Below are 26,954 nucleotides of genomic sequence, written 5' to 3' on the forward strand. Positions count from 1 at the left end.
TTCAGGTGAATCATCTAGAGAGTGAGGGGGCTGATTTGCCAGATTAACTAAATCTGGAATGGATATGGTTTCCCATTCCATCCTGGTTCTTTTTACTAGAGGGAAAGTAAATTAATGTACATTCAGCTTCAGCCAATTAATGTACATAGAAGTAAAAGCTGTCCAGCTGGAATCAACAGCCAATGGAAGACCAGAATTTTCTTTAAAAATGTTCTGAAATTGATTGTAATAGTCATGAACAGATCCATTAGATTTTTTTGCGTAGAAGCCTGAATTTTGTTCCAGTCAATGGGCTTTGGAAAAGCTCTAAGAATTGCTTGGTGAAGTTGCCTAGCAATTGCCCAAACCTGATTATACAATAAGTTAGCAGACTGGTCTTCGGGTTGTAATTCTAGAAGCCTTTCAGGATTTTCTCAATTAGCAGTTTTCATCTAATACTAGGTCTGGCCTTCACCAATAAGCATATGAACCAGCTGATCTAAGTTAAAAAAAAAAAAACAGGTCAATAAGTTTGAATGACTGTATTAAATTCCTCAGCAAATCTGTGAGGATCTTCAGTTACTTCGGGATTTTTTTTTTTTTTTTTAGGGCCACACCCATGGCATACAGAAGTTCCCAGGTTAGAGGTCAAATTGGAGCTACAACTGCCAGCCTACACCACAGCCACACCAGATCTGAGCCACATCTGTGACTTACAGTGGAGCTCACGGCAACACTGGATCCTTAACCCATTGAGCGGGTCTGAGGATTAAATCTGCATCTTCATGGATACTAGTTGGGTTGGTTACCACTGAGCCACAACCAGAACTCCCGGAAAATCTTTTGACTATGGTTTGCAGTTCAGTTTTAGTCCAAGGAATACAAGAGATTAAGGATTTAGCATTTGGATCCTCAGAAGGCTTAATTCTATCTATCTATCTATCTATCTATCTATCATCTATCTATCTATCTATTTATTTATTTATGGTCTTTTTGCCATTTCTTGGGCTACTCCCGCGGCATATGGAAGTTCCCAGGCTAGGGGTCAAATTGGAGCTGTAGCTGCCGACCTACACCAGAGCCACAGCAACGTGGGATCCAAGCCACATCTGCAACCTACACCACAGCTCATGGCAACACTGGATCCTTAACCCACTGAGCAAGGCCAGGGATCGAACCCACAACCTCATGGTTCCTAGTCGGATTCGTTAACCACTGAGCCACAGTGGGAACTCCAAGGCTTAATTTTAAAGGGGCAGGTTCTGACAAGTTCAGAGAAAAGGGAGCAGGAAGAGTTTCAAAGGAAAAGAGATGTTTGGTTAGAGACTTTGTGTGGGGCAATTGGAGGGTATGGAGGAGCCATAGGTGGCATAGAAAGGAGGTGGGAAGATGGCCCCAGAGGTGGAGTCCCACCACAAGGAGCAGAGGGAGAGAGACAAAGATGGCCCTGGAGGCAGAGCCTGATCCAAAGACACCACGGAAGAAGAGCCTGAAGCCTTGGGAGCCATTTTATCTTTAATTGTTTGCCTCAGTTCATCTTAAAAAATTTATTTTGTAGAGGCATCTGTGCTTTGTCGTTTAAAAAAATAATTTTCCTGTTTTTTGGTGAGGGTTCTGATCTAATTCTCTAAATTTGGAATAATACAGTGTGCATTACAATCAATACTGTGGAGCCCACTGGCCTGGAGCTAAGTTTAGAAGTTTGGCTGTGGATCTAAACGCCGTTTCCACTCTTGCTGCTACACTTCCTCACCCGAGTTGTGGTGAGGAGGGGAGAGGAGCTAGCAGGATGGGAAAGGCAGAACTCAGTGAAAAAGGAGAAAAAAATGCAAAATGACCTTTGAGTTATGACTGGTTGTTTCAAAAAGAGAGTTAAATGAGAGACTTGATAGAATAGGCCATGGTGAGAGATGGGAAAGTCTCAAAAAGCTGGCAAAACACAAGGTCAGGAAAGGGCTGTAGGAAAAAAAATTGCTCTGCATTTAGAAGAATAGGAAATTTGAATCTGCAGAGCAGTAATAGTAACTGGCAGTAGCTACACAAAAGGAATGCAGGCGAGTATTATCAGGGGTCAGCAAAGCATGATTATGCCTTACCACATTTCTTTTTATGTGACTCAACATATCAAAACACATTTTTCTGTTAGAGACAACAGCAGAGTTACCAGATGAACCTTCCCCCATCCATCTAAAACCAATTTCACAACCTTCGCATAAATAATGTTTACATAAATTATATATTCTGAAAGTGGGCAAATTTTTAGATCTAAACCTCATGCTTAGGCAGTACAGTATACTTAGATATACTCCTTTACACTCTCCAAAAATATTGAGGATTCCAAAAAACATTTGTTTATGTGTATTAAACAACTTCGTCAAAAATTAAAACTGAGGAGTTCCCACCATGGCTCAGCAGTTAACGAACCTGACTAGTATCCATGAGGACGCAGGTTTGATCCCTGTTCTTGCTCAGTGGGTTAAGGATCTGGCATTGCCATGAGCTGTGGTGTAGGTTTAAGACGTGGCTTGGATCCCGCATTGCTGTGGCTGTTGTGTAGGCTGGCAGCTACAGCTCCAGTTTGACCCCTAGCCTGGGAACCTCCGTATGCAGAGGTACGGCCATAAAAAGACAAAAAAAAAAAAAGGAAAGAAAAGAAAAGAAATTAAAACTGAGAGGTCATTGAAACATTAATAAGTATAATAAAATCCATTACATGCTTACATAAATAATATAACCTTAGCAAAAAATAACTATTTTCCAAAATAAAATCTCTTTAATGCCTGGCTTAATAGGACACAGCTGGATTTTCACATATACCTTTGCATTGAATACGTTGCATACATTGTTTTGGTTGAAGTACATGAAGAAAATCCAGCCTCACATAGATATGTAGTTGGAAAGGGAAGGAATTTTTTTTTTTTTTTTTTTTTTTTTGTCTTTTTTGTTGTTGTTGTTGCTATTTCTTGGGCCGCTCCAGCGGCATATGGAGGTTCCCAGGCTAGGGGTCTAATTGGAGCTGGAGCCACCGGCCTACGCCAGAGCCACAGCAACGCAGGATCCGAGCCGCGTCTGCAACCTACACCACAGCTCACGGCAACGTCGGATCGTTAACCCACTGAGCAAGGGCAGGGACCGAACCCGTAACCTCATGGTCCCTAGTCGGATTCCTTAACCACTGCGCCACGACGGGAACTCCTGGAATTTTTTTTTAAATTTTTCTTTTTATGGCTGCATCTGTGACATACGGAAGCTCCTCAGTGAGGGGTTGAATCAGAGCTGCAGCTGCAGCCTATACCACAGCTGTGGCAACACCGGATTCAAGCTGCATTTGCAACATAAGCTGCAGCTTGGAGCTTTGTGCGGTCCTTAACCCACCTGAGCAAGGCCAGGAATAGAATCTGCATCCTCAGAGACAATGTCAGGTCCTTAACCTGCTGAGCCGAAGCAAGAACTCCTTATTTTATTTTTAGCTATTCCCAAAGCATGTGGAAATTCCTGGGCGAGGGATTGAACTCGTACTACAGCAGCGACACAAGGTGCTTCAGTGACAATACCAACCAGATCCTTAACATGCTGTACCACAAGAGAACTCCATCCTTTGGTCTGGACTGATACTTGAATGGATGTTTTACTCATGCATGATTTTGTAACATCATATATTGGTTATTTGGAAACTACTGGCTCACTAATTTATGCAGATCTTCCAGATGTTGACACACTTCGCTGTATAATTTCTAGCAATCACATTTTTTAAAGTATTACCTAATTTAATCACAAAGGCCTTTATCGGAGTTCCCGTCGTGGCGCAGTGGTTAACGAATCCGACTAGGAACCATGAGGTTGCGGGTTCGGTCCCTGCCCTTGCTCAGTGGGTTAAGGATCCAGTGTTGCCGTGAGCTGTGGTGTAGGTTGCAGACACAGCTCGGATCCTGCGTTGCTGTGGCTCTGGCGTAGGCCAGTGGCTACAGCTCCTATTCAACCCCTAGCCTGGGAACCTCCATATGCCGCGGGAGCGGCCCAAGAAATAGCAAAAAGACAAAAAAAAAAAAAAACCCAAAAAAAACCAAAGGCCTTTATGCATATTGGGAAGCTATCGAGTCACAGTGTAAGCTATGTTTTCTAAAACTCTAATGTTCAGTTGAAATCTTGAATTCTATCATTTTCAACAAATTCTGCCAGTGGTTTTCCTTGAACTGATAGGCTTACCGTGTTCATTTTTGATGAAATGCCTGCCAAATATCCAATTCTTAATAAACATAGTTTGTCTCAATCATTATTTCAAGTAAAAATGGTGTTCTATGAAGAAAGTGGTGAAGTTCAGCTTGCAACTAACCATGTACTTTCATATACAGAAGTGCTTTATGTATCTTTTCCATGTATTATACAGACTATTAAGACATGTACTTGAAAGTCGAGGTATAATAAAATAATTTTTACTGCTTCATTGAAGACATTCTAAAGTGAAGCTGGCATTTTAAAATAGTGTATGGCATTAATAAAATTATTACTAGTATAGTAATTTGTTTTGTCCACTATTGCTTTTACATCATTAGTGCATATGTCAACAGAATAGAAAGGCAAGTAATGTCTTTTTTTTTGTGCTTTTTAGGGCCACACCTGTGGCATATGGAAGTTCACAGGGTAGGGGTCAAATTGGAGCTGCAGCTGCCAGCCTACACTACAGCCACAGCAACACAGGATCCCAGCTAAGTCAGTGACCCACACCACAGCTCACAGCAACGCCAGATCCTTGACCCACTGAGCGATGCCAGGAATCAAACCTGAATCCTCGTAGATATTAGTTGGATTCATTTCTGCTACGCCACAACAGGAACTCCCTATTTTTTTCCTCATTCACTGATAGGCCTCCATGGCTTAGATCATGTCTTGCACATAGTAGACACTCAATAATTATTTGTTTAATTATTTCATAAAGTAATCACTCAGAACTAGATCATAGTAGTGAAGAACTTATATTCTGCATTACTGGAAACTCATTTTTAAAAATTTAATTTTGAATAGGTAAAATATACAATAGGATACATGTTGAAAAGTCTCCCACTTTGCCTTCCCCGAGGAACTTAAGTTGCCTTCTTAGAGATAATCACTGTTGTCGGTTTCTGATGTATTTTTCCAATGATATTTTAAGGATTCACAAGCACATACGCAAGCATATTCCTTTCTTCCTTCACAAATATGTTGGTACGCTACACACAATATGGACTGAACAGTGATTTTTTAAAGTAAAGTTTTTCCTTTGGAATAATTTTGGATTTACAGAGAAGTTTCAGAGAATTTGAATATTCTTTATTCATTTCTAAGGTCAGCATCTTACCTAAACAGTACCCTGTCAAAACTAAGGAATTAACATTGCTACAATACTATAAACTAAATTACAGAATTTATTCAGATTTTAATAGTTATGTCCTTTTGGTTCTAGGGTCCAATCCAGGATATCACATTGCTTTTAGCACAATGCTCTTTTTCCCTTAAAATGTATTTTGAGGATTGTCTCCTATCAGTCAGTATGAGGTTGCCTCATAAAATGTAAAAATGCACTGAAAGTGGAATTTCAGGGCCAGTGACTACATGCATTTAAAAATCATCAGGAGTTCCCGTCGTGGCGCAGTGGTTAACGAATCCGACTAGGAACCATGAGGTTGCGGGTTCGGTCCCTGCCCTTGCTCAGTGGGTTAACAAGCCAGCGTTGCCGTGAGCTGTGGTGTAGGTCGCAGACGCAGCTCGGATCCCGTGTTGCTGTGGCTCTGGCGTGGGCCGGTGGCTACAGCTCCGATTCAACCCCTAGCCTGGGAACCTCCATATGCCCCGGAGTGGCTCAAAGAAATAGCAAAAAAGACCAAAATAAATAAATAAATAAATAAAAATTATCAAACATCTCTTCCCCAAAGAAGTTAGCATACCCATCTAACCAGTCCACTTGTGATTTGAGTGTTGTAAATTTCTTTAAAGTTCCAAGATTAACATTGGGGACTGAATGAAGGTGATAAGCATAAGGTATTCAAAAATTTTTCACACTTCAAAATAATTATTTTTAATGTGCCGGCATAAATACACATAGCATTGCACGATTTATGCATTCATTATACCAGTAATTCATTGTGCCACGACCCACATGTATAGTTGGTTCCTCTTAGAACCACTAGGGGGCTCTGCTGGAAGGGTTTTACAGCTTATGTTAGTCCCTTCAGGGAAATTTTCCCAGATGTTTTAGAATAATGAACTCTTAAAACTTGAGAGAGATCATCTTATCCAGCTTCCTTATTCTGCAAAATAGGAAACCAAGGTTGGCCAAGAGAGCTGAAATGGAGGAGAGCTGGAATTAAAAATCCCTTCTTGGTTCCCGTGGCAGTAGTTCAATAAGTTCATTTTTGCCAAGTGCCTCCGTGAGTGGTTCACTCCAAGTGCTTACTTTCTTTTTCAGTGCCACAATTTCAGTAATTTTTGCTGAGACGGTGATTTCGTGATATTCTTCTAATAGGATACTTTACTGATTGGTTAAAGTATCCTATTAGAAACATAGTGAAAGAAGTGACTTTAATATAACTTCTAAATAAACATAATTACTTATTACAAAATGTTTTCTATTCAAAGCACCTCTCAGCATCAAAACCATATTACCTAGGAGTTCCTTTGTGCTGCAGTGGGTTAAGGGTCTGGCCTTGTCACTGCAGCGGCTTGGGTCACAGTTATGTCGAGGGTTCGATCTCTGGTCCAGGAACTTACAAATGCCGCAGGCTCGGCCAAAAGAAAAAAACACTCAAAACCCCCCCAAATCCACAACCATATTACTTATTGGAAACTTTAGCAACCGCTTTCAAATTTACTTTCCATTTAAAACATTTTAGTCTTATCGTTACTCATTTATTCATTCAATATTTATTAAGGGCCTTAATAGGCACCAGGCACAGTTGTAGATCCTAGGTTTAAGTAAGTAAAGCTGCCCTTCTCGCCCAAGAAACATCTACTACTCCATTTTTCACTTTAATATATAAACTATTTTCACATGTTCAGTGGTTCCCACTGTGTGGCTCCAGAAGCAGCGGCAGGAGCAGCTGCATCTGGGAACTTGTTACAAATGCAAATTATTAGGCCCACCCTATACTCTAGGAATGGGGCCCAGCAATCCGTTTTCTTTTTATTTTTTAACAAGTTATTCAGGGATCCTAATGTACATTCGAGTTCCAAAACTATGGTTTTAGTTCCAGGGCTTGGTATTAATTACCTAAGCAGGTCAAAGATCAACACCTGGCTTCTAAATTCCATGGAGTACTGGTCTCAAATAAAATTGATGAGACCCATACTTAACTTTATAATTTGTTGTACCTGTTAAGATCCTGGAATGATCGTAGTAATAGCAGCACCGTAAGAGCTTCATAACAAAAATGAACCTCAGTGCATTTGCCGGGCCTACACCAAGAAAAAATAGGCCAGACTGAATTCCAGGACAGTGTTTTCAGACACTAAACACAGGCAGGCACACTAAGCCTGTGGGTTCTGGGTCTGGCTGAGTCAGGGCGGCGCTCCAAACCGAGTGGAGCCGCGTGAACCCGTCAGGCTGGACTCGAACCTTCGGTTACAGGCCACGGTCTGGAAGCCTGGACCATACACCTGGTTCGAAGAGGGGCAGAGACGCCTGAGAGGACCGAGGAGGCCGGGGCAGCGCTGACCAGCGCGGAAGCCGCACCCTCCAGGCCTCAGACGCCGGCAGGGCGGAGCCACGCGGCCGCAGCTCGGGCAGAGACGCGCGGCGCGGGGCGGCGCGGCGCGGGTTCGCAGCTGAGGCGTATGGGGCTACAACGGGAGCGGCTGCGCCGCCCGGTCAGGTCAGCGTCGTGCGCAGGCGCGGACCTGGCGCCATTTTGGTGGCCGGGCGCGGAGGTGATTCCACACTGAGGAGAGCGCGGCGGCCGGAGTGGCAGTGGCAGCGTTCGTGTGCTCTGGTGTGAATCGCCGAGGGAGGAGGCGGTGGAGGAAGAGGTGGCGGCGGTGGCGGTGGTCGTAGCGGTGGCGGAGGAGGCGGGTACGAATCAGCTGCGGGCGGAGACATGGCCAACATCGCGGTGCAGCGAATCAAGCGGGAGTTCAAGGAGGTGCTGAAGAGCGAGGAGGTCAGAAATGAACTCCCGAACGTCCCCCACCTCAGCCCATGGCGGGAGGGTCCTTCCACTGGCGTCCCCAATATCCCTAGTAACGCCCGAGTGGCCCTCTTTGCGGCCGCCCTTCTGCCTGTGGGGAAGCAGCAGTCTCCCCCTCCTTCCGCCGCCTTCCCCTCCCCTTCCAGGGCCCTGGGATGGACGGTCTCGCGGGCGGGTGATCTGGAGAGGAATCAGATTGGGGGGGGCAGATGGAGAAGGGGGCGCTTAGACGCGGGGTGTGAGCTCTTGAAAGAGCCCCTAGATAGTGGCAACAGCTGGAAGTGTGGTTGTAGGGTGGGGAGTGAGCAGGCCGAGCCTGAGAAAACCCGGGAAGTAGGTTGGGGGAAGGGGAAAGGTGGTAACTGGATCCCGAGAGCTGCGCTGCTCAAAGGCCCTCACTTTTAAGGGTATTCTGGGTTGTAGCCGATCTGGCCGCCGCTGTCCTTTCCTTAGGGAAGGAGCGATGAGAGTTCCTAGGTATTGATGAAAGAAGGCCGTTCAGAGTTACTCCCTTTTAGTTGGGTGTTGGAAGAGAGAGCAAGACATAATGGGGTACTGTCTATATTGTTTAAGTGGGGGATAAGGGCATTGCCACTTGAGATAGGAAATTAATTCCATGTTAGAGAATTATCTCATTTCCACTTACCCCCAAATCCTAGGCCTCTTTTTTGTAGGCACCTAAAGCTTTTTGACTAGGTAAAGGCAGGTTGTTTGGTGTGTTAAAGACATTTAAATATTTATAGCTGGGATTAGGACATATAATGGAGTGTATGAGTAGCTTATTTTAAAATGTTTACAAGTTACAGATCAGAGTCTGTTTTAAGACATTGCCTCTGTGACACTGCTGTGTTGTGCCATGAAACTTCATTATGATGTCCCTCATAGTTAACTTGATTCTTACTATTGAAAAACAGTGCTATTAAAAAAAACATGAGGTTTCAGCAGATTAATACATTGTTATATCTCCTTATTAAACATGACATTTCAGCAGATTAATAAATACATTGTTATATCTCCTTATCCCAACATCTATCTGAAAGGATTAAAAAGTTTTTTTGTCTCAAGCTCCTCTTGAGTCCTGTAGAACACTCTAGTGTTGGCCACATTTATTAATATGTTTTAAATGTTTTAGTAATTTAGTAATTTGACTCAATTATGAATCAGTGTAATTTTTCATACCCAAATCAACGAGAATGCTAGGTTGTTTTTCCTTGTTGGATTCAACAAAGAAAGATTGAGCATATTGAATGGTTATTTTCAAAATATCACACACCATTATTGAAAGTATCATTACTATATGTGTTTTTCTCTTATATCAATACTTTGACGAGCTCAGTGATTTGTGAAATTTAGCATTCTAAGTATGTGATGAATTCTGGATATAAGTCTGATAGCACTTGAACTATATTTGTGCCACCGAGTCTTTCCAATTAGACTTGCAGAAAATTCTTTAAAATTACTAAAAAATGCCAAACACCAGCAGATTTATTGAATGTAATAGTTATGTGAGTAATAATTGGTTTTACCGAGCATGTGTATGAACTCTGACCTCTGTATTTGTTCAGGTGCCAAAACTCTGAATGGAAGGATGACTTTGTATTTTTGTGGTACATTGTAGAAATAGAGTCATAAATGCTTGTACTGACAATACAATGAAACAATGATTCTAAATTCTTGTTTAATAAGAAAATATATTCCAGGATAGTTGACATATATATTCCTAATAGAAGATTGCGGGTAATATTGCTAGTAGCCTAAAACATTTCTCTAATATGGTTGTACAAGCCTGAAATATAAGATTTTAACGCTTTATTTTCTGTTACTTAAAAGTGGTAAGTACTGTTCTCGTAATTCATATGATCTGATTGCATATTGTGAGGTGACTTTTCACAATATTCTTAGTACTTAAATTGAAGCTTAAAAGAAATCTTGTATTGCTTTAGTAATGCATATTGTTAAAATTACATGTAAGGGATGATGAAATCTTGCTGTCAAGTAAGTGTTTCAGAGGAAGAAAGTAGAAAATACAAACATTTTATTTTTTTAACAAGAGTGCCTTTATAAATCTGAAAGGAAACATCTTCCAGAAAGTAAGTTGCAAAGAACATTTAGAAAAGGGTCAGGTAATTTAATTTTGGAATATAACCAATAAATAGTTTTATTTTCACCAATATTTTATTTCATTGATATTTTAATAAGCCCAGTTCTATAATTGGATTATATTATTTTCAACTCATTGAAGAACTTATAATACAGTCCATGTATTTCTTTTTTAATGTATGTAAAGGCAATATTTGAATGGCTTGTCAGATAGTCAAGTATTTCCTCATGTCACCTATGTAAATCTTCATTTTACTAAAGTTTATTTCATATGGTTGTGCTTACTAGGAATGGTTTAAGGACTCCTCTCCAACCCCGCGCCTTTTTAAGTGCCTTTGTGAAAAGATAACTGACATTTGCTGAATTCTGGCTCTAAGAAGTTGTAAGTGGCCATTCTTGGAGTGTGTTGTTAAAATATAGCCTCCCAGATCAGTGTGAAAAGCACAGTGCAGAATAGTGGGAGGAGGCCACCATTTCTGGGGAGATACGTGTATTTGTTTGTATAGGTGAAAGGATTAATGAGAAATTGGTAGTGTTGATTGCTTCTGGGTGGGGGACTTGGGTGTCCCGGGCAACTGGCATCAGAAGATCCCTCTTAGGAGTTCCTCTGTGGCTCAGCAGGTTAAGGATCCAGCATTGTCACTGCAGTGGCTGGATTGCTGCTGTGGCATGGGTTCAGTCCCTGGCCCAGGAACTTCTGCATGCCACAGGTGTGGCCAAAAAAAAAAAAAAAAAAGATCCTGGAGTTCCTTTTGTGGCTCATCAGAACCGAATCTGACGAGCATCCCTGAAGATGCAGGTTCGATCCTTGGCCTCGCTCAGTGGGTTAAGGATCTGGCATTGCCATCAGCTGTGGTGTAGGATCCCAGGCTCTGATCTGGTGTTGCTGTGGCTGTGATGTAGGCCGGTAACTGTAGCTCTCATTTGACCCCTAGCCTGGGAACTTCCATATGCTTCAGGTATGGGACTAAAACGACCGAAAAAACTGGAGCCTGATTTGTATTACTGATTAAAGGATTTAAACACAACCTAACTTGTTAGTTTAAGCATTAAAATAAATGTTACGTGTAATTAAAATTTTGCTTGCATTTCAATATGCAAAATACTTTTAAGAGTTCCTGTTGTGGCACAGTGGGTTAAAGGATCTAGCATTGCTGCAGCTGTGGCATAGGTTGCAGTTGCAGCTCCAATTCAGTTCCTGGCTTGGGAACTTCCTATGCCACGGGTGCGGCCATTAAAACAAACCCCCAAATATTTTTAAATTCAAAGCTCAGTGAAATAGGCGTTCCCTTCGTGGCTCAGCGGAAGCGAATCTGACTGACTAGTATCCGTAAGGATACATCTTCAGTCCCTGGCTTCTCTCAGTGGGTTAAGGATCCAGCATTGCTGTGAGCTCTGGTATAGGTCACAGACATGGCTCAGATCTTGTGTTGCCATGGCCGTGACATAGGCCAGTGACTACAGTTCCAATTCCAGTTCGACCCCTAGCCTGGGAACCTCCATATGCCGTGGGTGCAGCTCTAAAAAGACCAAAAAAAAAAAAAGGCTCAGTGAAGTAAAACACCCTTAAATCAGTGTACATACTTTTTTGCTTGTTCTTGTGTATGGTACCTGCAGGTTTTTTTCATATTGTAGCTTCGCTTTGCTACATTTCTAGGATCCTCAAGGAGTATTTAAATCAACGGCATTAACAAATTGATTTTTTGAAAACTACTATTGTATAAGTTTTTCTTAAGCATTTTAATGGATTTTTGTATTGTTATTTTACGTTTTATATATTTGATCTAGATTATTCTGTATAGAACTAGTTGCAGATCTTCAGAAGAAAGTCTCTTGGTTTCTGTAGACCATGGTTTTTCCAACCTTGGCACTATTGACATTTGGGGCATATAATGAATTCTTTGTTGTGGGTGGTTCTCCTGTGCATTGTAGGATGTTTAGCAGTATCTCTGACTAATAGCATTAGATGCCAGTAGCACAGCCAGTCTTTCCCCCACCTCCTTACTCTCTTCCTGTCAATTGTATTGACTAAAAATGTCTCCAGACTTTGCCAAATGTTGAGAACCACTGCTATAGACAGAACTCTTTAGAAGAACATTTAGGACTGTTAACTATGTAAGATATGTAGTATAAATTATCTAAAATATGAATGGACAGTAAGGATACAGAAAATTATATAGCGTGGTTACTGCTAGCTTTGAACATTCTGTTTTTGTTTTTAAGACTTTGCCCCTTATCAATTAATCATTAACTTTTTGTTTTAAACTTTTCTCCTCTTTGGCTCTGCCTATGGCGTGTGGAAGTTCCTGGGTCAGGGATTTAACCTGCACTACAGCAGCAACCTAAGCCACTGCAGTGACATCACCAGATCCTTAACACGTTGTGCCACAAGAGAACTCCTGAACTTTATACTTTTTGATTTAAAGAGAAAGATGAAATTTCCTATTGTAAATTAATGTGACCAGAATTTGAACAATTTTTTTTTTTAACAGAAAAATAGTTATGTAGGTGATAGTTCGGTGTAGCTTATTTAAATAGTGTGCCTTATGAGGTTCTAGGTGTGGGTTAAGCAAGGAAAGCTTTATAGGTCAGGTTAAAAAAAAATTCTAAGCCTGTCCAAGTGATACTGTTTGGGGTGCATTTCTTGGTTTTTTTGGTTTTTGTTTTTGTTTGTTTTTAATAAAGACTTTGATCTCTGTCCATGACGCATAGATTTAGATGCATCTGGGATCCCTTAGCATGTCAGTCCTTTGTAAAGAATATGTATTCCTGGAAGTTCCCTTGTGATGCAGCAGGTTAAGGATCTGGCCTTGTCACAGCTGTGGCACAGGCTGCAACTGCAGTGCAGTTTCAGTCCCTGGCCCAGAATTCTTTCCTTATTTTTTAGCAACATTTACTGAGCATGTTGACAATAGCCCTAAAAGACTTACCTGGTTGGAGATAGAAAAAAAATGTTAGATGCAGAGAATAGATGCTGTGGAAGTTCTGAGGGTATGTATATATATGTAGGTAAGTTTTTGAACTAGGTTCCAAAGGAAAGTTAAGACTGACCTCAAATTTCAGGAGACTGTTCTAAAGAAAATACAGGAATACTGTATAAGAAAATGATCTCTTCAGTAGACACCTAAATTGATACCAGGGAGCAGGGATTATTGACAAAATTAGGCAAGAAACACATTTATTTATGTATTTATTTTTGTCTTTTTAGGGCTGCACCTAGGGCATATGGAGGCTCCCAGGCTAGGGGTCTAATCGGAGCTGTAGCTGCTGGCCTACACCACAGCCACAGGAACACCAGATCTGAGCTGCGTCTGCGACCTACAACACAGCTCACGACAATGCCGGATCCTTAACCCACTGAGCAAGGCCTGAGATCGAACCTGCAACCTCATGGTTCCTAGTCGGATTCGTTTCACTGTGACACGACAGGAACTCCCATATTTATATATTTATTAATAAAAAGGTTGCACAGCTCTTGACATACACAAACATAGTTGTGATGTTCGAATACCTAAGTTATCTTTGGGGGAGAAAACCTTTTTTGTATCAAGGTAATATATGGTGATGTACATAAGATAAAGTGTGATCAGCACCCAAATATAAATATTACCAGCACCATCAGAATCTCCAAATCAGAGTTCCCATCGTGGCGCAGTGGAAACAAATCCGACTAGGAACCATGAGGTTGCAGGTTCAATCTCTGGCCTCACTCAGTGGGTTGGGGATCTTGCGTTGCCGTCAGCTATGGTGTAGGTTGCAGATGCTGCTCGGATCTGGTGTTGCTGTGGCAAAGGCGAGTGGCTACAGCTCAGATTAGACCCCTAGCCTGGAAACCTCCACATGCTGCGAGTGCGCCCTAAAAAGACAAAAAAAAAAAAAAAAAAGTCTCCAAACCCCTTACTCCTTTCCTGTCACTTTCCTCTGGTAGCACAGATCAGTTTTGAGTATGTTTCGTTAAATGGATAGACATAAGAGCATATGCTATGTGATTTAATTTTGAAGGTTTTCAAAAGATGCCTTTCAAAATCTTTTAACAATGTCTTAGAAAATGTGTTAAATGTTATAGTTGAAAGAGATATTAGATCTAGACCAAACTCCTATAAGGTCAGGAAACTAAAGCCTAGAGAGATTGATTGTTGCTCAGTGACACAAATCTATTTAATGGTGAACTTTAGTCGGGCTGTTTTGGGGTTTTTGTTTTTTTGTTTGTTTGTTTGTTTGTTTGTTTTGGGCTTTTTAGGTCTGCACCAGTGTCACATGGAGGTTCCCAGGCTAGGAGTGGAATTGGAGCTACAGCTGCTAGCCTGTGCCACAGCCACAGCCACGCAGGATCCAAGCTGCGTCTGCAACCTGCACCACAGCTCACAGCAATGCCGGATCCTTAACCCACTGAGCAAGGGCAGGGATCGAACCCACAACCTCATTGTACCTAGTCAGATTCGTTTCCACTGTGCCACGACAGGAACTCCTACTCAGGCTTTTTGCATACCAGTTTACTCCAACCATTATATATGGTTGCTTTATGGGACTATCCGTTTCATAAACAATAATATAAAAGCTGAATACTAATAAAATGTTAAGTATAGCAGTGGGAGACAGTTCAATATTGTGTATTGTATTTAAATATATTTTGCTTTTCTCTGGTGGTATGAGAACTTAAATTTGCCACGGGGCAGAGATATTTAGTTCCCTAAGCATAAAATAGTAAGTTAAGCTTAGTGATTAAGAGTGTGGGCTTTGGAGGAGATCCTGCTGTGTGGTGCAGTGGCTTAAGGATTTGGCATTGCTGCAGCTATGGGTTAGGATGCAGCTGTGGCTTGATTCAGTCCCTGTCCTGGGAACATGTTTGGGTGTGGCTGAAAAATGAAAAAAAGAGTGTGGGCTTTGAAATTAGATTTGCTTTCAGCCCTGCCTTTTCTGCTTAATACCTACAGCAGTAACTTTTCTCTGTCTTGTCTGTAAATAAAGAGTCTTAAGAGTACTTAGAGTAATGCTTGAAATATTCAGCAAATGGATAGCTGTTAAGATGTCAAAATTAACTAGACTTTCATACTCTGCTTATTGTTCTTGAATCATAAAGATTTCCTTCAATGGTTTTGTGATAGCTCTATATGTATTTGTCTCAAGAAAAGGCTTAACATGACTTTGTATTCTTTTTTTTTTTTTTTTTTTTTGTCTTTTTTTTTTTTTTTTTGTTGTTGTTGTTGTTGTTGCTATTTCTTGGGCTCCGCGCATATGGAGTTAGGCTAGGGTTGAATCGGAGCTGTAGCACCGGCCTACACCAGAGCACAGCAACGCAGGATCCGAGCCGCGTCTGCAACCTACACCACAGCTCACGGCAACGCGGATCGTAACACTGAGCAAGGAGGGATCGAACCCGACTCATGGTCTAGTCGGATTCGTTAACCACTGCGCCACGACGGGAACTCCGACTTTGTACTTCTGATAACGTTTCTTTGTGTGCAGGCATCCTGTGGGGCTGGTGGCCAAGAGGAATATGAAAGAATGTATTTGGGCTTTGTTCTGAAGATGGTGCCTAGTCTTTAGGAGACAGTTATAAATTGAAGAAGAGCTTGTGTTAAGATGATCTTTCTAAGTGAAGAAGTAGTAAATTATTTGGGAGGCTTTCAGATAATATGGGGTAATGTGTGTGTGTGTTTTTTTATAGTGATTTTTATTTTTTCCATTATAGCTGGTTTACAGTGTTCTGTCAGTTTTCTACTGCACAGCAAGGTGACCCAGTCACACATACATGTATACAGTCTTTTTTCTCACATTATCATGCTCTGTCACAAGTGACCAGACATAGTTCCCAGTGCTACACAGCAGGATCCCATTGCTTATCCATTCCAAAGGCAAAAGTTTGCATCTGTTAACCCCAAATCCCCAGTCCATCCCACTCCCTCCCTCTCCCCTTTGACAACCACAAGTCTGTTCTCCATGTCCATGATTTTCTTTTCTGTGGAGAGGATCATTTGTGCTAGATATAATTTCTAGATATAAGTGATATCATATAGTATTTGTCTTTCTCTTTCTGACTTCACTTAGTATGAGTCTCTAGTTCCATCCATGTTGTTGAAAAAGGCATTATTTTCTTTTTTATGGCTGAGTAGTATTTGTGTGTGTATATGTGTGTATGCCACATCTTCTTAATCCATTCATCTGTTGATGGACATTTAGGCTGTTTCCATGTCTTGGCTATTGTGAATAGTGCTTCAGTGAACATACAGGTGCATGTGTCTTTTTCAGAGAATGTTTTGTCTGGATATATGCCCAAGAGTGGGATTGCTGGGTCATATGGTAATCCTATGTATAGTTTTCTAAGGTACCTCCATACTGTTTTCCATAGTGGTTGCACCAGTTTACATTCCCACCAGCAGTGCGGGAGGGTTCCCCTGTCTCCATACCCTCTCCAGCATTTGTTATTTGTGGACTTACTGATGATGGCCATTCTGACTGGTGTGAAGTGGTACTTCATAGTAGTTTTGATTTGCATTTCTCTAATAATCAGTGATGTTGAGCATTTTTTCATGTGCTTGTTGGCCATTTGTTATTTTGAATTTCTTGACATGACTCTGGTCTTCTTTAACTGAACAGTGGAATCCAGATTCTCATCCTGTGGTGTGTAATCTTGAATACCTTTGTAAGGTCCTTATTTTAAAATTGGGTCTTACAAGCTAGAAAGTGACAGTAACATCCATTTGACATCTATGTTCTATTATGTAATTCCGAAAAGATGAGACAAGTTCATTTCATTCAAATCCCTTGTTCTTTTCCTTCTTTAGTTCTTTGCTCATACTACAAATTTAAAATAATAACTTCCGGAAAAAAAAATAACAACTACCTATAGTTGAATGCCTACTATCTGATATTTTATATGTGTGACAGCCTTATGAGATGGGTGTTTTACAGGTTATAAAGTTGCAGCTCTGAGGAAATTAAGTAATTTGTTGGTGGAACAGGGGTTTAAAACAGGATCTCTGACTCCAAATCATTTACTGATTATGGTGGAAAGAACAGAGTACAATCATATCTATTGCTTACTTCCTACCATTATTTTTAAAGGTGTTTTTAAAAATTGCATTCTAGACCTAGGGTATTAAAAAATAATATATGAATGGCTTTATATATGTGGCCCAGATTTAATAGATCTTAATCCTTCTACTGGGTTAAGCCCTTTATCAACTTCCAAAGAAATAAAAATAAATAAATAAATCTTATTTTGTAACTTTTTCTTTATTCATTCCATTCTCTCTTTTTCTCAGAAGTAACTATGCTGAAGTAGAGTATATCCTTCCCATTCATATTTTTGTTTTTATTATTGATAAACATAGTTTTTTGGTTTTGGGGTTTTTTTTTGTCTTTTGTCCTTTTAGGGCCGCACCCACGGCATATGGAGGTTCCCAGGCTAGTGGTCTAATCGGAGCTGTAGCCACCGGCCTATGCCAGAGTCACAGCAATGGGGGATCCGAGCCGCGTCTACGACGTACACCACAGCTCATGGCAACACCAGATCCTTAATCCACTGAGCAAGGCCAGGGATTGAACCCGCAACGTCATGGTTCCTAGTTGGATTCATTTCTACTGCACCACGATGGGAACTCCTAAACATAGTATTTTTGAGTATAAAATCATTTTTTAGTATTTCAAAGTTTTTTAAAAAAACTTTTCATAGGTGTTTGTAATATTCTACATCTATGATTTTTCTTCCCAGCATTGTTTTTTGAGATTTATCTGTGACAATGCATATCGCTCTAGTTCTTCAAGGTTTTGTTTTGGTCTTTTTAGAGCCACACTCGAGGCCTATTGAAGGTCCCAGGCTAGGGATCGAATCACATCTATAGCTGTCGGCCTACACCACAGCTCACGGCAGCTCTGAATCCTTAATCCACTGAGTGGGGCCAGGGATCAGACCCCCATCCTCATGGATACCAGTCAGACTCATTTCCACTTTGCTACAGTGGGAACTCCCACTGTACTTCAGTTTTAAACTGTAGTTGACCCTTGGTCAACATGCATGAGTCTACTTATATGCGGATTTTTTTTTTTGGTAGTAAATACTGTAGTACTAAGATCTGCTGGTGACCAAATGCATAGTTGTGGAGGAACTGCGTATATGGAGGGCCAGCTATAAGTTATACTTGGATTTTCGTCTGAGTAGATGGTTGACACCCCAACCCCCTCATTGTTCAAGGGTCAACTGTATATAGTAAGTATACTATTCCATGTCACAGTTTTAAGAATTTATTCTCCTGTTGATGGCATATAGTTCCAACTTTTAGTGATTATGAAAAAGGATGCATTGAACATTATTGTAAATGTTTTCTTGAATACATAAGGGTTTTTCTGGGAAGTGGAATTATAGAATCTGAGTGTATTTGCATCTTGTGCATGACTGGATATTGCATCATTGTTCTCACCATGATTGTTATCAATTTATACTCCCTCTAGAAGTATATAAGAATTCTAGTGACCTGACATTTCCAAGATTTAGGTTTTTGTTGGTCTGATGAATGCGAAATGGTAGCTATTTTCATTTCCCTAGTCAGTAGAGATATTAAGCATATTTTTTATGTGTTTATTTCCCATAAGGCTTTCTTTTGCAAATTTAGTATTTTCTGTAGTCATTTTTAAGAATTTGTGTGGTTTGTATTTTTTCCTATTGATTTGTAGGAATTCTTTTTATATCTGTGTACTTTTATCTACTTTCGTTACGTGGCTTAATTTCTTTTTTTTAATTACTCAATGAATTTATTACATTCATAGTTGTACAAGGATCGTCACAATCCAATTTTATAGGATTTGAATCCCACACCCCCAGCATATCCCCCCACCCCCCAAAATGTCTCCTTTGGAAACCCTAAATTTTTCAAAGTCTGTGAGTCAGTATCTGTTCTGCAAAGAAGTTCATTGTGTCCTTTTTTCAGATTCCACATGTCAGTGATAGCATATGATGTTGGTGTCTCATTGTCTGACTGACTTCACTTAACATAATTTCTAGGTCCATCCACGTTGCTAAAAATGCTGGTGTTTTGTTCCTTTTAATGGCTGAGTAATATTCCATTGTGTATATGTACCACATCTTTATCCACTCCTCTGTTGATGGACTATGTGCCTTAATTTCTAACTTTTATCATTTTTTATGCTGTTTTTAAAAAATTGTAAAATACACAACATTTGGAGTTCCTGTTGTGGCGCAGGGGAAACAAATCCAACTAGCAACCATGAAGTTGCGGGTTCCATCCCTGGCCTTGCTCAGTGGGTTAAGAATCTGGTGTTGCTGTGAGCTGTGGTGTAAGTCGCAGACATGACTTGGATCCTGTGTTGCTGTGGCTCTGGAGTAGGCGGTGGCCACAGCTCCAATACGACCCCTAGCCTGGGAACCTCCACATGCTGCAGGTGTGGCCCTAAAAAAAAGACCAAAAAAAAAAAATACACAACATTAAACTTTCCATCTTGTGTGTATATATTTTTTTGATTTAATTTTTTATTTTTGGCTGTGCCGGTGTGTGAAAGTTCCTGAGCCAGGGATCGAACCTCGCCATAGCAGTGATCTGGGCCACTGCAGTGACACCGGGTTCTTAACCTGCTGTGCCACAAGAGAATTCCTGATCTTATATATTTTTAAGTGTACAATTTCAGTGGCATTGAGTAGGTTCACATTGTTGTGCAACCAATACCGCCATCCATCTCCAAGAGTATGCATTTTGTAAAACAGAAACTTCGGCAAGTTCCCGTGGTGGCATAGCGGGTTAAGAACCTGACAAATATCCATGAGGATGTGGGTTTGATCCCTGGCCTTACTCAGTGGGTTAAGCATTGGGCATTGTCCCAGGCTTCGTTGTAGGTCACAGGTGTGGCTAAGATCTGGCGTGGCTGTGGCTATGGCAGTGGCATAGGCCGGCAGCTGCAGCTCTAATTCAGCTTCTAGCCTGGGAAATTCTCTGTGCTGAAGGTGGGGCCCTAAAAAGACAAAAACAAACAAACAAACAAACAAAAAAAACTGAAACTTTGTACCTGTTAAACGCTAATTCCTTACTTCTCTGGTGTCCAGCCCCTGGCAGTCACCATTCTACTTTTCTGTCTCTATGAATTTGACTACTCTATTATACATTATTTGTTGTATGGACTTATTTCATTTAACTTTTATCGTATCTTTTATCTTACTGAAGTTTAATTTTAAAGTAGTTAAATTTGTCTTTTCCTGTTTGATGTGCTTTTTGTATTTTAAGAAATCTTTTCCTACTCTGATTACCATAAACATACTCTCCTTTATTTGGTTCTTAAAAGTTCTTTCATTCTTGGAGTTCTGCTGTGGTACAGTGGGTTAAGGATCTGGCATTGTCACTGTAGTGACTTGGGTTGCTCCTGTGGCATGGGTTTGATCCCTGGCTCAGGAACTTCCGAATACTGTGGGCATGGCCAAAAAAAACCCCAAACAAAACAGTCAATTAATTCCTTAGTTTCTGTACTCAGGCTTCTTCTATCTCTGTCATATCTTATTGAAACTGATTTTTCAGGCATTACGATTATCTTCTATATTGTCAAGTGCAAAGTAACTTTTTTTTTTTTTTTGTCTTTTGTCTTTTTTTGTTGTTGTTTTGTTGTTGTTGTTGTTGCTATTTCTTGGGCCGCTCCCGAGGCATATGGAGGTTCCCAGGCTAGGGGTTGAATCGGAGCTGTAGCCACCGGCCTACGCCAGAGCCACAGCAACGCGGGATCCGAGCCGCGTCTGCAACCTACACCACAGTTCACGGCAACGCCAGATGGTTAACCCACTGAGCAAGGGCAGGGACCGAACCCTCAACCTCATGGTTCCTAGTCGGATTCGTTAACCACTGCGCCACGACGGGAACTCCCAAAGTAACTTTTTGGTAATTGTCTATTTGTACACCTTTCTTCAGCATTTCCAGTTGCAACTTAGAGCTTTGCTCTTCTGGTTGTTCTGATACTACTTTGGGGTTTTCCTTCAATTTCTCTTACTACCCTTTATTAATTATTGATTTCCTCCCCTGTCCTCCATTTATCTACTGAATCTTTGTATCCTCTTTTGCATACTTTTTGTTAATCATTTTAGGTTTTCATATCTTAGATGGACTATTTATATTAAAATAGTTTGCAGGAGTTCCCTGGTGGCTCAGCAAGCTAAGGATCCTGCTGTCACTGCCATGGCTCAGGTTGCTGCTCTGGCGCAGGTTTAATCCCTGGTTCTGGTACGTCTATGTGCTGCAGGTGCATTCAATAAATAAATTAGTTTGGGAGTTCCCATTTTAGCTCAGTGGGTTAAGAACTCAACGTAGTATCTGTGAGGATTCGGGTTCAATCCCTGGCTTCACTCACTGGGTTAAGAATCCAATGTTGTCATGGCTGTGATGTAGGCTTGCAGCTACAGCTCCAATTAGACCCCTAGCTTGGAAGCTACCTTATGCCACAGGTGCAGCCGTTAAAAAAAAAAAAAGCCGCTTCCAAAAAATAGAAATAGTTCTTATTTTTTTATATATATAATGATTTTTTTTCCATTGTGGTTGGTTTACATTGTTCTGTCAATTTTCTGCTGTACAGCATGGTGACCCAGTTACACATACATGTATACATACATTTTTTTCTCCCATTGTCATGCTCCATCATGTGACTAGACACAGTTCTCAGTGCTACACAGCAAAAAAAAAAAAAAAAAAACATACAGTCATAACATCCTTTTCATATTAACCCATTTACTTCTCTTTGCCTTTAAGTCCCCTTCTGATTTTTAATCCATGGCACTGGATTTAATTTTTAATACATGATCTTGTTTTCCTTTAGCTACTATAACCTTTATTGCATGAAAACCTTTATACTATTGTTCTAGCCTTCCTTTCCTGACTTCCTGTCAAGTATCAATTCTAGTTGCATGCCTAAACATACCTCAGACCTTCGCTCTCCCTCTAACCTTTTGCTATACTAAGTTGCTTTCTGTTGAGTTGTTCTCTGCGCAGAATAAGCCCTTACCTCTTTTCTTTGCCTTTTGAAAAATCTACTTATCCTAGAATGCTGCTCCTCATAAGCCTTTCTTGAGCCTACAGTTTACCTCTGTTCCTCTAGTATTATTTTGTCTAGGTTTTTAATAGAGCAGTTATTATATTTTTGGTACTCATATATATGTCTTTCTGCTCCTACTGAGTGCCTGAGGCATGCAGAAGTTGCTGGGCTGGGGTTCAAAGCTGTGCAGTAGCAACGACATGAGCCACAGCAGTGATAATGCCAGATCCTTAACTAGCTATCCTAAACTTCCTCCTTGAGGATTCTTTTTTTTTTTTTTTTTTTTTTTTTGTCTTTTGTTGTTGTTGTTGTTGCTATTTCTTGGGCCGCTCCCGTCGCATATGGAGGTTCCCAGGCTAGGGGTTGAATTGGAGCTGTAGCCACCGGCCTACACCAGAGCCACAGCAACTCGGGATCCGAGCCACGTCTGCAACCTGCACCACAGCTCACGGCAACGCTGGATCGTTAACCCACTGAGCAAGGGCAGGAACCGAACCCTCAACCTCATGGTTCCTAGTCGGATTCGTTAACCACTGCGCCACGACGGGAACTCCCTCCTTGAGGATTCTTACTCATCTTTTTCTCTTCAGCATCCAGCATAGTGTCTGAAATGTAGTAGGCTTAGTAACATTTAAAGTACTCCCCCCAAATCTCTGATAGATGTCTAATCTTTTGGAACTGTTGTAGAACATGCTCTTTGCCTAGGTTGAGAACAGGCCTATGTTACTCTTAATTATTTTCAGCCTTTAGTGATTATGGATTTTTCTAGCGGTTACAAACAAATGCAGGGCTACTGAACACATGTAGCCTTTTCTCACAAGTGACCGCAGGGTGCTTTACCTTTTAGGTTTTCTTTGTTTTCACGTAAACCATCCTGTTTGCGATTGACTACTTAATTGTGAATTATCTGATACTGTTGCTTTTCAGCAGTGATATAAAACATTTTGTATTTTGTTTTTTTCTTATTTTTTCTGATTCTTAGATCTGAGCCTCAGTTTTGATCTTCATCCTAGCTGCAGCAACGATGGATCCTTAACCCACTGTGCTGGGCCAAGGATTGAATCTGTGTCCCAACCCTCCAGAGATGCTGCTGATTTTGTTGTACCACAGTGGGAACTCCTTTTTAAGGGGGGGAAAAATATATATATACATATATGGAATATATTGCAGTTTTATGCATATGTGAGTTGGACTTTGGTTATTTCTAGCTTCTTGCTGGTACAGAAATGTAAGAATTTGGGTATATACCTGAGAGTAATATTATTAGGTCATTGAGTATTTGGGTGAGATTTTAGGTGGCTATTTGTGTCAGACTTTTTTTTTTTTTTTCTTCGTCTTTGTCCTTTTAGGGCCACACCCGCGGCATATGGCAGTTCCCAGGCTGGGGGTCAAATTGGAGCTGTAGCCACTGACTACACCACAGCTCACAGCAATGCTGGATCCTTAACCCACTGAGTGAGGCCAGGGATAGAACCCACAAGCTCATGGCTACTAGTCGGATTTGTTTCCACTGGGCCACAACAAGAACTCCTGTAATTTTAAGTCATATGAAGCTGTCTTTCCTACTGGACTCTTGGCATCATGGCTCATCCATCTTTGTGTTATCAGTACCACAAGCTCTTTAACAAATATTTGTGGTCTCCCTCTATGCTAGGCACCATGATATGAGTAAGGAATACGGCAGTGAGTGGAGCAAGGGAAGACAAATAAACAAGTGATAGGAGTTCCCGTTGTGGCTCAGTGATAACGAATCAGGCTCGTATCCATGAGGATGAGGGTTTGATCCTTGGCCTCACTCAATGGGTTAAGAATCTGGTATTGGTGTTACTGTGGTGTAGGCTGGCAGCTGCAGCTCCCATTTGACTCCTAGCCTGGGAACTTCCATATGCCACAGGTGCCACCCTAAAAAGCAAATAAATAAGTAATAAATGCAATGCAGAGCTAATATTGTACAGATGAAAATAATTGTTCTTGATTGGGTATTCAGAAAAGGCATTTCCACTGGGGGAAGAATAGTCCAGATAAGAGGAAATAGTTAAAGTTCCTAAAGTGGGAATGAATTTGCCGTGTCTAAGCAACCAAAGAAGGTTATTATTATGGCTGAAGTGTTGTGGGTAAGGGAAGAGAATGGTGCAAAATGAAGTTGGAGATGTAAGTTTGTGTGAGAGCCGGATCACATAAAACGTTGTAAGCCCAGGATAAGGAGTTTGGATTTAAAGTGACACTGGAAATTTAAAGATTTAAAGCAAAAGACAGAATTTGTGTTTTTTATTTTATTAAAATTTTTTTTTGGCTGTGGTGTGCAGTGGCTTTTTGTGGGATCTCAGTTCTCAGCTTAGGGATTGAACCTGGGCCACAGTGGTGAAAGTGTTGAATCCTAACCACCTGACCATCATGGAACTCCCTAGTATTTGTTTTTAAAAGACCATTTTGGCTGCTTTGTGAAGAATGAATTGACACTGAAGGTATGAGGAAACGTTGAGTACTTTAATGTTGAGTTTTGCAGGATGTAACAAAAGAAACAGCAGTGATTTAAATAAATAGGAAAAGTCTGGAGGGAAGTATCCCAGAGTTGGTGGTTAGGAGCTTTACAGTGTTAATAGACTACTACTAACTTTAAATTTACTATTCTTAGGTGTTTGACCATTGTCCTAAGCTGTCATAATGGTGCTCACAGGACCAGACAACCTATCTGCATTTCAGAAAAGGAAAGGCATAAGGCATTTGCCTCCTGAATTTGCTCCCTGAAAGAGATATCTGAGGTCCCTTTCAGTGACCTCTCTTTTTGTTTTTTTATTCATGATTGTGTCATGATCACTTCTTGGTTTAAGCGAGGCTAGGAAATGTCTATTAGCTGCATACATTGCTCTGATTAAAATTAGAGTTTCATTACTTAAAAAGGAGAAAGGAAATTGGTTAGGCAGCTTGCCATGCAGGGTTGGGGGTGGGAGGCAGGAATGAACTCTGGAAAATCATTTGGTCAGCTTTCTAGATAGCCTAGGTAAGAAATGATTGTTGCTTGGGGTTAGAGTGAAATAGAGGGGACTTCAGAGAAGTATTTGGGTTATGTTTTAAGGTAGGAGTCAGCTGGAGCTTGCCGATGGTGCAGAGAAATGGTGAAGAAGTTGAAAAAACAGCTAGGTTTTTTTTTTTTTTTTTTTTTTTTTTGCTTTTTAGGGCCTCACCTTTTTTGTTTGGCATATGGAAAGTTCCTGGGCTAGGGATTGAATTGGAACTGCAGCTGCTGGCCACAGCCACAGCAGATCTGAGCTGAGTCTGCAACTCACACCACAGCTCATGGCATGCTGCATCCTTGACCCACTGATTGAGGCCGGGGGTGGAACCTGCATCCTCACGGATGCTCCTAGGGTTCATAACCTGCTGAGCCACAATAGAAACTCCGATTTTTGTCTTTTTGCAGCTGGATAAGTGAAGGTACTGATTTCTGAGTTGAGAAAGAGTGGGAGGAGCACATTGGAGGTCAAGGAAGATAAGAATTTTGCTTTGTTCTTGTTAGGTTTGAAGATAGAGGAATAAGCAGTTGATTATGAGCCTGGAGGTAATATCAGAGAATTGAGCGTCATAAATATATAGATAGTATAATTTAAAGCTTATTAGACAGGGTGATTTGACTCTAGGAGATTTTGGTTAGAAAAGGAGGTGTCTAGGACAAACTTTTGGTTTTGTTTTGGGTCCTAGTACATTTTGAAGTTCACCTGATAAGAACTAACAAAGGAGAGGATGGTATCATTGAAACCAAGAAAAGGCAGTGTTCTAAGAAGAAGGTGGTCAACTTTGTCATGCTGCTCAATGGGAAAAATGACCATTGAGTTTGCAACATGATGATATTGGTGACCTTGACGGAATATTTTCATTGGAATGGAGAAGATGGATATCTTATTGGAGTGGATTGTTAAGAGGAATGAGGTGAGAAACTGGCAACTATGGTCAGCTTTTTAAAGGACTTTGTCTTTGACAGGAGAACAGAGAAGAGGGAGCACTGGAGAAGACCATGGCTTTAGAGATTTTCTTAAAAAAATTCTGTTAGATATTAGAGTATGTTTATATGTTGATGGAAGGGAGAAATTTATATGCTAAGAAAGGAGGAGTAATTGAAGGTGCAAAGTAATTGAGAAGAACAGGGGGTGGTGTTCTTAACATAAGTGGAAGGACTTATCTTTATTAGGAGCAGAGACACTTAGGGCAGTGTTGTTTCCATTGGGATTTGTGGCTTTTACTTGAACATGAGCCCAATTAATGATGGTTGTTTCCTGCCTCTTTCTCCAACAGTGCTGCTTGGGGCAGACACAGGAAGATACTTTTTTTTTTTTTTTAAGTTAATTGGGGGATGAATTTAATTAGCATTGGGGCTTTGCCATATGAGTACATTTAAGGAAGAAAAGTATCCAGGTTGTCAAGGGTATTTCCAAGGGAGTGATTATAATGAATGCCCAAGGAATCTAAGCTGGTTAAGGAGGGAAGTGAGGACATTAAAGGTGATTGGTAACGAAGGAAAGTTGGGGAGAGTGGTGATGTTTCAGTGAAGCCAGCCAATAGCTAGCTGGATTTGGAGTACCAGAGTGAGTATATTTAATCCATAGAGGTCAGGAATCTGAGAAACTTGAAATGAATTTTGGAGAAGGTGCAGCTTTAGGAGATGATAGGGTATGATTGTGGAGATGAGAGCTTACAGTCTATTAA

At 40.8% G+C, this 26,954-nt stretch overlaps 1 protein-coding gene across 3 annotated transcripts in view; it reads left to right on the top strand.

The window, feature by feature from the left end:
- UBE2K (ubiquitin conjugating enzyme E2 K) overlaps window positions 7,836–26,954 on the top strand; it is a 73,902-nt gene continuing 54,783 nt past the window's right edge. The window contains exon 1 of one of the 3 annotated variants that reach the window (XM_013978606.2): window positions 7,836–8,108. Coding sequence is in view for 1 of the 3 variants with exons in the window: in NM_001078671.1 (NP_001072139.1) it covers window positions 8,046–8,108 (63 nt within the window). In the remaining 2 variants the exon portion in view is untranslated. The remainder of the gene's footprint in view (window positions 8,109–26,954) is intronic. The other 2 variants (XM_021100521.1, NM_001078671.1) reach the window with 2 other exon arrangements.

This window comes from Sus scrofa, chromosome 8 (genome assembly GCF_000003025.6).
Source record: "Sus scrofa isolate TJ Tabasco breed Duroc chromosome 8, Sscrofa11.1, whole genome shotgun sequence".
NCBI classification, from domain to species: domain Eukaryota; kingdom Metazoa; phylum Chordata; class Mammalia; order Artiodactyla; family Suidae; genus Sus; species Sus scrofa.